The sequence below is a fragment of the Leptosomus discolor genome, chromosome 16 (genome assembly GCF_034619465.1).
Source record: "Leptosomus discolor isolate bLepDis1 chromosome 16, bLepDis1.hap2, whole genome shotgun sequence".
NCBI lineage: Eukaryota > Metazoa > Chordata > Aves > Leptosomiformes > Leptosomidae > Leptosomus > Leptosomus discolor.
This window is the reverse complement of record NC_141406.1, coordinates 16628754-16642632: the sequence shown is the minus strand read 5'-3', so window position 1 is coordinate 16642632 and position 13879 is coordinate 16628754. Positions and strand designations below refer to the sequence as shown.

The following is a 13879-nucleotide window of genomic DNA, read 5'->3' as shown; positions in this document are numbered from 1 at the left end:
GGCGGGCGCCAGGGGGCGCTGTGCGCGTTCGGAAGAGCCGGCTCCGACGGCGCGCACGCAGGCGCAGAGGCACCGCGGCGGCGGCGGCGGGGGGAGCCCCGGGCCCGGGCCCGTCCGTGCCCGCGGCCTCGGCGGGGTGCGGGGCCGGGGCGCGGCCGGGCGGCGCTGCCGTCGGGCCGGACCGCTGCTGCTGCGCGGGGACACGGGCGCAGGGGCCGGCGGCTCCTCGCGCTCCCTGTCCCCCGTAGCCGCCGTTCCCGTAGCGAAGGAGCGAGACTTTCCCTCCCTTCCTTTGTGCTGCGGCCGGGCCGCGCGTCCCTCATTTTCTGCCCCGGGCCCCGCTCCCCCGCCTTGTCACTTTGCTAAGTAATAATTTCCATGTCCAATTCCATTTCTTCTCTACTTCTGAAATCTCCAAGCCATCAGCACGGAGGATAGTTCACATGAAAACTAATTACACAAAATCAATATTTAATCACAGCGTGGCATCCTGATCCTGCAGAAAAAAATCCCTTTAAAACTCTCCTGCCATATACAAATACTTCTCGGCCGCTTATTTATAGATCTCATTTTTTTTGGTGGGAGTAATTTTCATTTTTATTTTTTTTTTCAACTATCGACGTGTGCGAGCCGTGAGCTCCCGAAGCGCCTCATCCCGCCACCGTTTGCAGCCCCAGGGACCCGACGGACGTTGCTCCCTCCGGCGAGGCCGGGCTCGGACGGTCCGGGCGCGCCGCTCGGGGCCCGGCTCGGGGTGCCGGGACGGCGGGGCCGCCGCGCCGCTTCTCCTGCCGGGCGGGTTTCGGCCCGGGGAGCGCGGGACCGGCCGTGCCTGGCGGGAGGCGCGGCTCCGCCGTCCCGCCGATCGCTTCCAGCCCCGGCGCCCCCCGCCCCGCTCCGCCCGCTCTGGGACCCCGGGGCACGGCGCAGCTCCCCGGCCGCCTCCCGCGCTCTGCGTCCCCGCGGGAGCGGCGGCGGCGGCTGCGCCGGGCACGGAGAGCAGAGCGGCGCGGGGCGGGGCGCGGGCCGGGCGGCGCGGCGGAGCCACCTTAACGGCGAGCCCCGCCCCGGGCGGCGCGGCGCTCATTGGCGCAGCCCCGATGGCTGAAATTCATCGCTGAAATGCAAAACTTGTTGCTGCTCCGCCAGCACCGGGTGAGAGCGAGGGAGCGCGCAGGGGAGCGCGGCGCAGCCCTCCCAGCGCCCGCCCGCAGCGCCGGCCCCGCCGCCCGCACCGGCCCCGCCGCCCCCGGAGCCCTGCGAGCCGCGGGCAGCGCACGGCGGGCCGGCGATGCGGCGCGCAGCTCCCGGGCGCCGGAGCCTATGAGCGGCGGCGCGCCGCCCCGTCGGCTCTCGGGCAGCGCAGCGCGGCCGGCGCCGGGCGGCAGCGAGCGGCGAGCCGCCGGGGTGAGCGCGGGCGGGCGGCCGGTGCCAGCGGCGCGGCGGCGCGGCAGGATGTGAGCGGGGCGGCCGAGCGGCGGCCGGCGCGGCGCGGCGGGGAGCGGGACGGCGGTGGAGCGGAGCGGCGCGGAGCGGCCATGCCCTTGTGAGGAGCCGCGCAGGATGTTCGGGCTGGAGCAGTTCGAGCCGCAGAGCAGCAGCCGGAGCGGCGGGCAGGCGGAGCGGGGCTTCGGCCAGCCCGGACTGAGCATGAGCGCGCACTTCAAGGCGCCGGCCTTCCCCGGCGGCGGCCCGGCGGCGGCGGCGGTGGACCCGGCCCTGGGCGCGCTGGGCGAGCCGCCCCTCCTGGGCATGAACATGAGCCTGGCCGGGGACGCCTACGGCTTCCCGGGCCGCGGCCCCGCCGAGCTGCACGGCGGCGGCATGCAGCCACCGGTGCACGGCTTCTTCGGCGGGCAGCAGCCGCACGGCGGCCACGGCGGCGCCCACCACCCTCACCAGCACCCCCCGCACTTCGGCGGCAACTTCGGGCCCGACCCCGGCGCCTCCTGCGTGCACGGCGGCCGGCTCCTGGGCTACAGCGGCGCGCTGGGCGGGCAGACGGCGTTCGCCGACGGCTACGAGCACATGGCCGAGAGCCAGGGCGGCGAGGGCTTCGGGCAGCAGCGCCCCGGGAACCTGCCCGACTTCCAGCACCACAGCGCCGGCGCCTCCAGCCACGCCGTGCCGGCGCCCTGCCTGCCCCTCGACCAGTCCCCCAACCGCGCCGCCTCCTTCCACGGGCTGCCGGCAGCCGGCTCCTCCGAGCCCCACGGCCTGGAGCAGCGGCGGCTCCCCGCGCAGGGCGGCGTGGACTCGCTGGAATACAATTACCCCGGCGACGGCCCCGCCGGCCACTTCGAGCTGCCCGTCTTCTCCCCGTCGGAGCCCGAGGGGCAGCTGCCGCACTACGGCGGCGGGCGGCAGGTGCCGGCGGGCGGCAGCTTCGCGGGGGCGCCCGCCCTGCCCCGGGCGCCGGGCATGGCCGTGGCCAAGGCGCACCCCCCGCAGCAGCACGGCGTTTTCTTCGAGCGCTTCGCAGGAGCACGGAAGATGTCCGCCGGCCTAGAGCCGGGGGCCAGCGCCAGGCACCCACTGATGCAGCAGCAGCAGCAGCAGCCACCGCCGCCGCAACCACCGCAGCAGCCGCCGGGCTTGCTGGCCAGACAGAACTCCTGCCCGCCAGCCATCCCTAGGCAACAGCAAACAGAAGCCAATGCTCCCAACCCCAACCTGCAGGACAATGGGCCCATAATGCAGAACCAGCATGCACAGTTTGAATACCCTATTCACAGACTGGAGAACAGGAATATGCATCCCTACACCGACCCTGTGTTTAATATGCAGCACCCTCCTCCGCAACAGCCACCAAATCAAAGACTGCAGCACTTCGATGCCCCCTACGTGAGCGTCGCCAAGAGGCCGCGGTTCGACTTCCCCGGCAACCCCGGCGTCGAGCGCTGTGCCTCCTGGGGCGGCAGCATGCACGGCCCTGCCATGGAGAGCCACCTCTCCCCGACGGCCTACGCCGGCCTGCCGGGAGAGTTCACCCCGCCGGCTCCCGAGGCCTTCGGGGGGCCGCTGCCGCACGGTGGCCCTGAGCACCCGGCGCTGGCGCAGCGCCAGAACGCGGCCCTGGTGATGAAGCAGATGGCCTCGCGCAGCCAGCAGCGCCTGCGGCCGCCCAGCCTGCAGCAGCTGGGGCACCATGGCGAGGTGGGCCCGCCCGGCGGCCTGCCCCCGCCTGCCTTCGAGCGGGAGGCCACCGGCGGCAGCCGCGGCTTCGACCCGCCGGCGCCGCACCTGGCCCCCGACAGCGCCTGGTTCGCGGGGCCGCCGCCGCCCGGGGAGCTGCTGCCGCGGCGCATGGCAGCGCCGGGGCTGCCAGCTGAGGCGGCCCCCCACGAGCTGGGCCTGCAGCCGGGCGGTGCCGCCGTGCTCTTCCGGCCGGGCGCCGGCGGGCTGGGGCTGCAGGAGCCGCTGCGGATGGCGGGCGAGGGGCCGGCGCAGGCCCTGCCCTCGCCCGGCGTCCACCCGCCCTTCGCACCTGCCATGGGCGGCCTCTCGCAGCTGCAGTCGCCGGGCAGCGGCGTGGCGCTGCCCAGCGCCCCCGCCGAGCGCCGTGGCCCTGCCGACTTCGCCGCCCAGCCCGGCTTCCCCTTCGCGGCGGCAGCGCGGCAGCCGGCGGCCCATGGGGCCGCGCCTGCCCTCAGCGCCTCGCCGGGCGCCTACCCCCCGCCCCCACCCGAGTTCCCGCCGCCGCCGCCGCCCCGGCCTGCTGCCAGCAAGCTGGGCGCCCTCTCGCTGGGCTCCTTCAGCAAGCCGGCCAGCAAGGACAACGTCTTCGGGCAGAGCTGCCTGGCCGCCCTCTCCACCGCCTGCCAGAACATGATCGCCAGCCTGGGCGCCCCCAACCTCAACGTCACCTTCAACAAGAAGAGCCCGGCCGAAGCCAAGCGCAAGCTCAGCCAGGCCGAGCCCGACCCGCCGCCACCCACCGCCCCGGACTACTTCCCGGCGGGGCCGCCAGCAGGCGGGGGAGGCGCGGGCAAGGCGGCGGGCAGTGCCCCGCTGCTGCCCGCCGAGAGCAGCCTCTCGCCCGGCTACGCGTTGGAGCCGGCGGCCGGTGGTGAGGGGAAGGCGGGTGGCGGGCGGGGGCGGGGCCGCCGGAAACGGGACAGCGGGCACGTCAGCCCCGGCACCTTCTTCGAGAAGTTCTCGGCCGCGGAGGGTGGCGGGGCCGGCGTCAGCCCGGGGCAGCCGGCGGTGCCGGCGGTGGCAGGGGGCCCGGCGGGGGCTGCGGGTGCGGAGCGCGGCGGGGGCACCCCCCATGACAAGCCCCTGACCTCGCCCTCCTGGGGCAAGGGCGGTGAGCTGCTGCTGGGGGAGCAGCCCGACCTGATGTCCTCCCTGGACAGCGGCATCCAGAGCGTGACCAAGTCGGACGGCAGCTCCCCGCACGTGGACTTCCCCGACGAGGTCAGCACCAGCTACGGCAACGAGGACGAGGTGTCCTCCAGCTCCGACAACGCCGCCTCCAAGCCCACCCGCAGCCCGCTGCTGGGCGGCTCACCCAAGCTGCCCCGTGGGGAGCACGCACTTCTCAACGGACAGAAGCCCCTGGCCCTCGGCCTCCTCAGTACGTCTACCTCGACCCCCGACAGCTACGGGCTCAGCACCACGGCGGGCACCCACCCCGGCACGCCGAGCATGGAGCAGGTGCGGACCCCCACGAGCACCTCGGCCCAGGATGAGATCCACCCCCTGGAGATCCTGCAGGCGCAGATCCAGCTCCAGCGGCAGCAGTTCAGCATCTCGGAAGACCAGCCCTTGGGGCTGAAGAGCAAGAAGGGGGAGTGCGCGGGGCAGAACGGGGACAGCGACCTGGGCAGCTGCTGCTCGGAGGGCGTCAAGGGCGCCATGAGCACCATCGACCTGGACTCCCTGATGGCGGAGCACAACTCCACCTGGTACCTGCCTGGCGAGAAGGCCCTGATGGAGGGGCAGGAGGAGGACAAGCCCATGGCGCCCTGGGAGAAGCCCAAGCCCTCGAACCCCAGCAAAGAAGGTACCGGTCATCCCGTGCGGGTGCTGGCCCACGGCAGGGGGACGGTGGGCTGCTCAGGGAAGGGGGGGTGGTGGGGCTGTGGCCCCGGGATGCTGGGCGCATGCCGGCACCAGACCTGCTCCACCCCTGCTGGGGACCTCGGGGGTTGCCAGGCACCTTCCCGCACCAGGCTGAGGCTGCAGGGTGCCGGGCGGCTCTGCCGGGGCTCTCAGCGGCAAGGGCCAAGCGCCTGCTGCCCGGCGGGCCCCGGGTGAGGGCCGGCCCCACGGCGGGCTCTGCCACCAGCCCCCTCCCCATCGCGCCTCCTGGGGAGCGCCCCCCCCCCCCCCCCTCGGCGAGGGTCGCTCGGGGGTGCTGAGCAGAGCCGTGCTCCCGGGCGTGGGGTGCCGTGGAGGGGGCTCCCGCAGAGCCCCGTGCCGGCCGAGCCTTCCAGCCGTTTCCCCCAAACGGTTACAGAGATTTTCCTAAACCGTGAAAACGGGCGTTTGGTGGTGGTGCCGTCCCTCTGATTCCAGGTATTTCCCTGCTTGCGTTGAACGAGCGCTACCAGCAGTGCGATGCTGAACCGGAAGGCTCTTAACATTTTTTTTTTTTCTTTAATAGAAAGGCAGTTTAAACTAAGGCTCTGGGTCTGCTGGTGTAAAACTTGCTTAGTTGACAGATGTTTAATTTCGACATTAGTTGTCATTTTTGATCCTTCACCGTGTCCAGAGGGCATCATAATTCCCCAAGCTCGGGAAAAAATATTTTAATGGAAAGCCCTCTATTATAAAAGCTGTTTAAGATAAAGATGATTATAGATTCAATTGGTTTCTATTTTATTTTATCAAAGCCGGTTTTTCTAAACTGCCAGACCGTGTGTGTGTGTGAATATTACAATAGATGCACGTGCATGTATCTGCCGTATGAATGCATGGAGGCAATTTTTTGATGTGCTGTAAGTACACGTGCATAATTTATGCAATGTGAACTCGTTATTTGTGCCTAGGAAAGTTGGTGTTCTGTATCGCTAGCGTAGTTTGAAATTCTTTTCATTACATCTGGTGGCACAGACTGACTTTTTGCAGTCCTCTGCGTTTAGTAATTTTGCTAAGAAAGGTGTTAGGAAAACCGAAAGGGAGCTGGTTGGAAAACTGGGCAATTTCCTACCCCCAGTTCTGGTTGGCTTTCCAGCTTTGGCTTTCTGAAGCGTGAATCCTAGCCCCCACGGTTTCTCTCTTTGTTCACGTTTAATGCCCAGCGCAGGAGACTCTCATTTCAAGCGGGAGTGTTTAGCATGCACAGCAGACTCTAGGAAGCCCATCAGCATTCTCCATGCTTCACCCAGGCAAGGACATAAATTGGTTTGTTTGGGGCCCTTCTTTTCCATTTTTAAATGGAGTTGCACACAGCATCCTTCCTGGCCCCTTCTCTTTTATTGTTTCTTGTACACAACATCTAGATCTGACTGGATCAATAGCTAGTTAGCACAAATCACAGTTCCTGTCACTTCTACCTTGGCAGACTGGAACACATATATACGTTCTCTCCCAGTGCACACACATGCACCCCCCGTTCTGTGTGCACTCTCACGCACACGCACGCATACAGATAGGCAGAGCTGCACACTGTGCTGTATTTAGAAATGGATTTGAAAAGAGGAACTTATTCCAGAGATCTTAATTGCGTGGATTAAAAAAAAAATCCTTAGCAGTGATTTAATCCCGAACAGCACATTTGTTAAAAGTGTAATTTGGCTTAAAATTATGTATATTTTGTGTATCTGTGTCATATGGAGCGATGCTTTCTTTAACGTCTCCAGCAGCCCTCCTACGTTCACTTTGATCACCACTATTCTTAGTAACATCTAGTGAAATAAGTAATTGCTTTCTGGTTGTGATAACCACAATGTTGCTGTTAAAACGGTTCCTCATTTGGAAGGAAAACCGTTTAATCAGTGTTCCTATATAAGGATATGTTTTAGTATTTCAGAGACTTAACATAAAATAGCAAAGCAGTTTTACAACAATGCACAGAGGCACTCATTTTGTTTCACACTTCAGTCACTTGAAGGATTTGAATGGGCTGGTTCTTTGGACAAGGAAATTCATATAGGCCAGTGGAGAATTTACTTTAACTGTTGTTGGAAGTGATAAAGTACAATAGGTGAGACAAAACGGGCTGTTCTCCTCAGCTAGTGGAAATAATCTGACTTTACATTGCTGTGCCCCCGAGCATTTGAAACTGTGTTTAAGAAAAGGTTTTGTTTATCCAGTGACTGAGATTTTAAACCTTTTTGGTAGACTGGGGTTTGCATCCGTGGTGTTTGTTCCAGCAGTTCCCGGGTGTGCGTGTGCAGGGCGGACAGCACTCCTCCACGTTTCCAGCAGTTCCTAAATGTGCTTAAGGCTGCACTGGGGGAGTGTTCACCATTTCGTAGTGCTGTGCAATATTATTAAGAGTGAGATTAGTCGTTAGACCCAAGTTACCTCACCAGCGCATTGTTGGTGGGCTTCTTCACGACACCTGCCGTGCCGGGAGGGAAAGCATTCGGTGATTTATTCCTATTGTGGCACTGCCGCGATCTGCTCCGGCTGCTCGGCGGGCGGCGGGAGGGACGGCGGGTCTCAGTTCCCCTTGGCGGAGCGCGGTGTTACTCTCCTCCCATGGCGTGGAGCGAGCACTGGCGACCGGGGGCTCCGGCTTTGCTGCTGGCTGTGGAGGGGCAGCTTCGGCATGGACAGGCTCCCCAAAATGTAGCAGGGTCAGGAACTTTTCAAATACTCTGTTAATGCCCGGGTTACCGGGGGAGACAACTTGTTTGAGTTGTTTCCATAGCTGGTCAGATTCCTTATAGCTCATCTCTTTTTTCTTGTGATGGCATTAAGATGATGTGCTAACATCTAGCCATCTGCGTGAGCCGTGAGTTTTAAAGGTAGACGGGAGCAGGGAATGCTGTTCCAGACACCCGTGCTGTGGGTGCCCGTGTGACACCTCCACACCTCCATCGTTCAGTGGTAACCGGTAGCGAGTTCTCTGCCTGTGTTCACATTCTGTTTCTGAATTTAGTATTATTAACACTGGCTGGACATTGCTCTTCGCTGAAATGCGATTTTCCATAAGGAGTTTTCTCTGACACATCATTTCTTGTACTAACATGTTTTATGTGAGGTGGATGATAGTTTGTTTGTTGGTTTTTTTCCCCCAAAAAATGCATTCTAGATTTTCATGTTTTCCTCTGCTGTGCAGCTAGGGCTGGGAGCGAGACATTATCATACTGAGTCTGGAGAGGTTATGTTGACTTCCAGCACCGCAGCTCCAGCTAACAAAGAATAACCAGATCAAATTCACTAAAAAGCCCAGGGCTGGTTTAATGGCGTTTTGCTTTGCCTGGTTTGACTGAACCAGAACAATTTCCCCTTCAGTGAAATGTTGATTAGTATTCTCTAGAAACCCAGTAATTAAGTGCTGGTGGGGTTTTGTTTTTAGTTTTTAATTGAAATTTTGAAAGTCCCATACTGCAGATGTCAGGGGAAGACATCAATATGTGACCTAGAACCATGCAGGTGTTGACTGGAAAAAATGAGAATATACGGAGTTGCTTGGTGGCCGTTGGGCTCGTCTGTCCGAGCTGATGGGCACGTGCTGTGCCACACGGTTGGTTTTCATCTTTGAATTTTTGTTATTATTTCCTCATAACACTGACCCTATCATTTGAATGAGCCAGCAGGCCGAAACTCTTGACGAAGCAATATATAACGCCTGTAAATTACTACCAAATATGTTAGCAAAGGTCAAATTTGGTCCAGATGTGACTAGGAGCCTTTGTTTTCTTTCTCTTCCTAGTGTGTTCTGCTGCGTGCTTTTATTTTAAATACTGCTAAATTCCTTTAGAGGCTTTACCAAGGGACTGGGTTTGTTTACTGAGACCGAGTTTGTCAGAGCTCTCGTGAGGTATTTCAAACACTTAAATTTATCATTGAAAGCAATACGTGCTTTGGAGCGACTCTGTGCTGTAGTAAGGGTTGTTGGAAACGAGTTCACTGACGAAGCCGAGCGCGCTTTGCAGCGATGGAGCTGTGATTCCTGATGCTGCTTTGTTTGCTTGAAAGGGCTGTTTAAACTCACGCAGGAATTTTAACAGTTAGCGACAAAAATGCTGTTCCCTTTGCCAAGAAGTTGTGTGATATACTGCACAGATATGAAATACACATCTTTAATAAATGATCTGGATTAGCATGCGGATTTATGGGGAAAGGATACTCACGTTGCATGTCGTAGGAGAGAGTTCAGTGTGCATTAGATTTGGGTTTAATCTGATCTTTTAAACTCTTCTGACCTGTTAAAAAAAGAATTGAGAGGTTGGGTTGCCCCTGCTTGGCTTGGCTTTGCGTGAATGACAGTAATACTCTATTGTTTACTTTGACCGACTATCATTTTTAATATTTTGTACTAGAAAAACGTCCTGTTTAGAAATGTTTTCCTTTGTTTTATAAACATTCTGCAGGAGTGTTTGTAGACCCTTTATGGCAAATGTTAGAGAAGGCAAGGGGCAGAGTTTTCAATGGTATTTGCTATTGTTGCTGTAATGCAGTAGGATATTTAATGCAGAAAGTGTGTGAATTTCTTGGCATTTCAGTAACTACCATGGCCACTCTATTTGCCTTTACGTCCGTCCATCTATCTGCCTGTCTGTTAATAATTTTTGGTCTTTAGATTTACCTGTTCTGCTCATTTTAGTGGACAGTCTAGCTGTATTTGAATTAATGCAGCTCACAAATGTGGTTTGCATCACAATGCTTTCTTTCACCAAAGTCTGTTATTTTATCATTTAGTTGTGAGGGTAAACTGGGTTGTTTTGTACACTCTTAGTGTGAGAGAGTGTGTGAGACAGACTTTGGGGGATATATTTCTTGAAATTGGTATGTGAATGTGCTTCAGATCTTTACATATGATACAAAAGGAAATTAATTAGACTTAATATTCATATATGAGCTTAGATGACAGCATAGATTTATTCTGCTCTGTGATGTTTTACACCATGTCTGCTTTTAATTTTTAACGTGTGATACCTGATTTTTACCAATGCCCTGGTGGAACGCTCTGCCATAAAACTGCAAATAATTTTTTGCTAAAAAATGTTACTAATCAGCAATACTTACAGGTACAGTTTGTTGTTACCTGAGTAGAGCAAAGGATAAGGCATTAAACAAAAGTCTAACGTAAAAGTATATAGGCTGCTTTTATTTGTAACAGCTGATCCCAGCTTCTGCAATGTTCTGTACTAGGGAGAGGTTTTGGTACAGCAAAATGTCTTTATGTGGCCACATAAAATTTTAGTACCAGACAAATTACTGTACATTTTTAGTCTGTGGTTTCTTCTGTATTTCTATTAAATACAAGTGCGAGTAGAGTATATACAGAAAGTGTAAAGCCAGCTCTAAAATGAATGTTCAGGTGACCTAACACATGCTTTTTTAATGCTAAATGTACTGAGCTATCATAAACAGTTTAATTATGTGATTCCTAGAGCACACTGAGCGTATCGAAAGAGACCAGCCCGGTTGCGGTTCGTGGGATCCTTCCCTGTTTTTTTCTCTAGCGTAGAATAGATCGTCCCTAACGTTTCAGGCTGGAGTGCTTCGTGTGCAGGCGGCATGGACACCGGGTGTCCACCGCCGAACCGGCCTGTCCACCGCGGCCACTGCTCCAGCCAGCCACCGCTTCGCCCTGCTGCTCCTGTTTTCCCATTGAAAAGCCCAAGCCCTTGGAAAGAACAGTCTGCACCTGTAAATAGGTGCTTATAGTTTGCAGGACATTTTTAAGATGGATGTGTTGTGGGGGGTTTTTTTTGAATGCAGAATTATTCTGGTTTCATTTGTTTGAGGGGCGTTTTTAAAAGCGAGCACTTCTGTTGATGAGGTGTGTTTAGGACGTGGCTTGCTTGTGCACTTCCTCAGCATAGCTCTTGGGTAAGGGACACAGGGCAGGGAACCCTATGGAAATCCCATAGGTGAAGCTGTGAAATCTTCCAGGAAATTCAAGGTCTGCCCCGGCTTTCCTATCTTGGTTAGATTTCTCAACTTTTAAAACGTAAATCTGGATTTTTGCTATTCTGTAGATAGACCCCGTTCGCACATACTGATAACATGACTAGCTTATGTAAAAGTACTGATATTCTTTGTAGTCAGCTGCTTTTCCTTTGCAAAACACCTTTGTGTTGGTGCAGTTGAAACATTATGAATTATTAGTGACCTTTTTTAATGCAAATACTTTTTTTTACAAATTTAAATATATTTTATGGATTATGGGCTGATGTTCCAGAGTCAAATACCTTTTAGATTTAAAGCTGAGAATTGAACAGCTGGAGGTCTAATCCATTAATTTTTACAAGCTGGCTTTCTTAATACTTCAAAGAGAACATCTTAGATGATACATTGCTTTGCTACTCCCCTCCTCAGCACCCCTTCTTCTCGCCTCCCCCCGTGCCCTCTCTTCTAAAGGCTCCATGTTCCGCTCATCTGGCAGTTGACAGGAGCACATGTACATCTATGTGGGGAATGTGTTTCCTCACTTGATGGAATGAATTGTAAGACTTGATGATCGAGAAATGTACTCCCTCAGCGTTGCACTTTTTATCGATATGCTGGTGCAAAGAATACTGTGGTTGCTGCTTTCCTTGTAGTCTTCTCCCTGTACTCAAGCTGTTTTCTGTAGCAGCACCGGTGGTATCACAAGAGTGGTGGTGCTCAGCGCCCGCCTGTTCTTGTGCCCTTTCGAGGCGCTGACTCCAGCCCAGGGTGTATCGCTTTCCCGTAGCACTGGGCCTGGTCCATGCTGGCTATTTTTCAGTAAAGTTTTTCCAAGTTTTGTCTTGCCCCTGGTAGACAATAACTGTTTATCACACCTTACGGTTTCACTCCCCAAGATGCACGTACCTGTCAGTCACGGGAAGCTCCTGAGAACGAGCCGTTTCTTGCCTGCATGCAGAACTTCTGCTGGGAGCCTCTCATTGTGCAATTTCTGTCTGTTTGTTTTCAATTTTAAGGAAATCTGTTTGTGTCTGTTTAGTATCTTAACATAAAAACACAGTGCATGACACTGCGCCGTCTAAATTTTTATTAACTTTTAAGATTTGTCTGAAGAAGACTTTTTTGGTTTGGTAGGCAGAAATCTGGTTACGTTTAAGTGCTGCTCTGATAGATATTTTTACATTGAAATAAATAGAGTTAATTTGAGTTAAACACGTGTGTGAGCTCCAAAGCGCTACGCTAGTTCTCTGCTGCATTGTGTGTTAGGGCCGGCGCTGCAGCCTCGCTCGAACGGCCAGTGTGCTTGAGCTTTGGGGTGTTTATCTCCACCCGCCACCTCGTTTGGAGCATTTAAAAAGAGAGATGAGGAAACTGAGTTGCTCCCTTTTTATTCTTTTCACTCTTACCTTCAGTTGTGACCGCTGAGCCTTGAGGACTTGATACTCTTGATCACAGAAAAGCCTATAATCAGTCAGTAGTTGGGAGACAGCGGGGTTTTTTTTGTGCTAAAATGTATGTTTTCAGAGTTAAGTCTGCTTTTAATTAATTTTGTGAATTAGTATTCACAAAATATTAGATTGCATTTGTATTGCTAATAGAAAGATCATCCTGAGGCTGAGGAAGCACAGTTAATTGAAAAAGCAGCCATTTGTATAGTGAAGAAAATTTTAAAACATTTCATACCCTAATTAAGAATATACTCCTGATTTAAAATTGAGAATATTAATTTGCTGTGTGAAGGAAATACACTAAAAAGCCCTGGAAACGGTCATATCCTTCCTTCCTCCTCTTAATTCTCTCCCAAAATGCAGTTTAAGAAGAAAGGCATGACTTTTCTTTTTTTTTTTTAAAATGTAGCCTGAAACCATTTTGCTAGAAAGATGTAAATTGATCTATTAACACAGGAAATGAGGGCTGGACTGGGGTTATTATCTGGTCAGAATTTTAGGATCTCTTTCCTAGAAAAATCTTCTGCTAATTTTTTTGGTGGGGTGGGGACAGTCTTCCTCTATAATGACATTTTAAAGCCTTTTGGTCTTGGGTAAGAGACGTGATGGGAAGCAGAGGATGCTGTAGATGAAGGATGTCTGAGAGACACAGATGCGAATGCATCACAAGCAGGGCCAGCTCCCTGGGGACCCGGACTGAGCGTTCCCTCCCATCCGCTGCTGGAGGTGATGCTCCGATTGTCTGTCGGGTGAAAACAGGCGGAGAGGGAGCGTCTGCCTGAGTGTTCCCGTCGCCTGGCTAGATGGCACAGTCGGTCAAGTCATTACTGTTGCGCTTATGGATACTTGGGTTTATGTTTGACTTAGATCGCAGTGGAGTCCATGTTCAGGTCCTACTCTATTATTACTTTTATTATTTAAGATTGTATTTATTGCACCATGAATTGACACGGTGCTTTAGAAACCTGGGAGACGTTCCGACTGCCAAGGATTTACAGTCCAAATGAGATAAAACAGATGTTGTTTGGCCACACAGCTGCCGGTTTGCCGGCCTCCTCCGGAGGCTCGCCAGTCCCCGGTAAACCGGCAGCCACGTGGCCAAAGAGCTGTGGTGCCACCAGGGCTTTGGCAGAGGATGCTGGTGGGGCGCATGGTGGGGCACATGGTGGGGTCCTGCCCTGGCAGAGCCAGAGGGACAACAGGGACGAGTCTGGGCACTTGGGTGCCCAGCGAATGCTGGTGTGCTGGGACCGAACAGTGCCGGGATGGAGGGTGCGGTGGTTAGGAAGTGTGTGCAGGCAGCGCAACGGAGAGCTGAGAGGGTCTTGTTCCACTCGGTCATCTCATTTCTGCATCCATTATTTCTTGCATTTGGTGGGGACGGTGCAGCTGCAGTGCCCTCCCCAGTGCAG

At 55.5% G+C, this 13879-nt stretch overlaps 1 protein-coding gene across 1 annotated transcript in view; it reads left to right on the top strand.

The window, feature by feature from the left end:
• The first annotated feature begins 1563 nt into the window (after window positions 1-1563).
• The window catches only part of MN1 (MN1 proto-oncogene, transcriptional regulator), a 35206-nt gene continuing 22890 nt past the window's right edge, over window positions 1564-13879 (top strand). The window contains exon 1 of the mRNA XM_086474343.1: window positions 1564-5008. Within this exon, the coding sequence (XP_086330469.1) occupies window positions 1564-5008 (3445 nt within the window). The remainder of the gene's footprint in view (window positions 5009-13879) is intronic.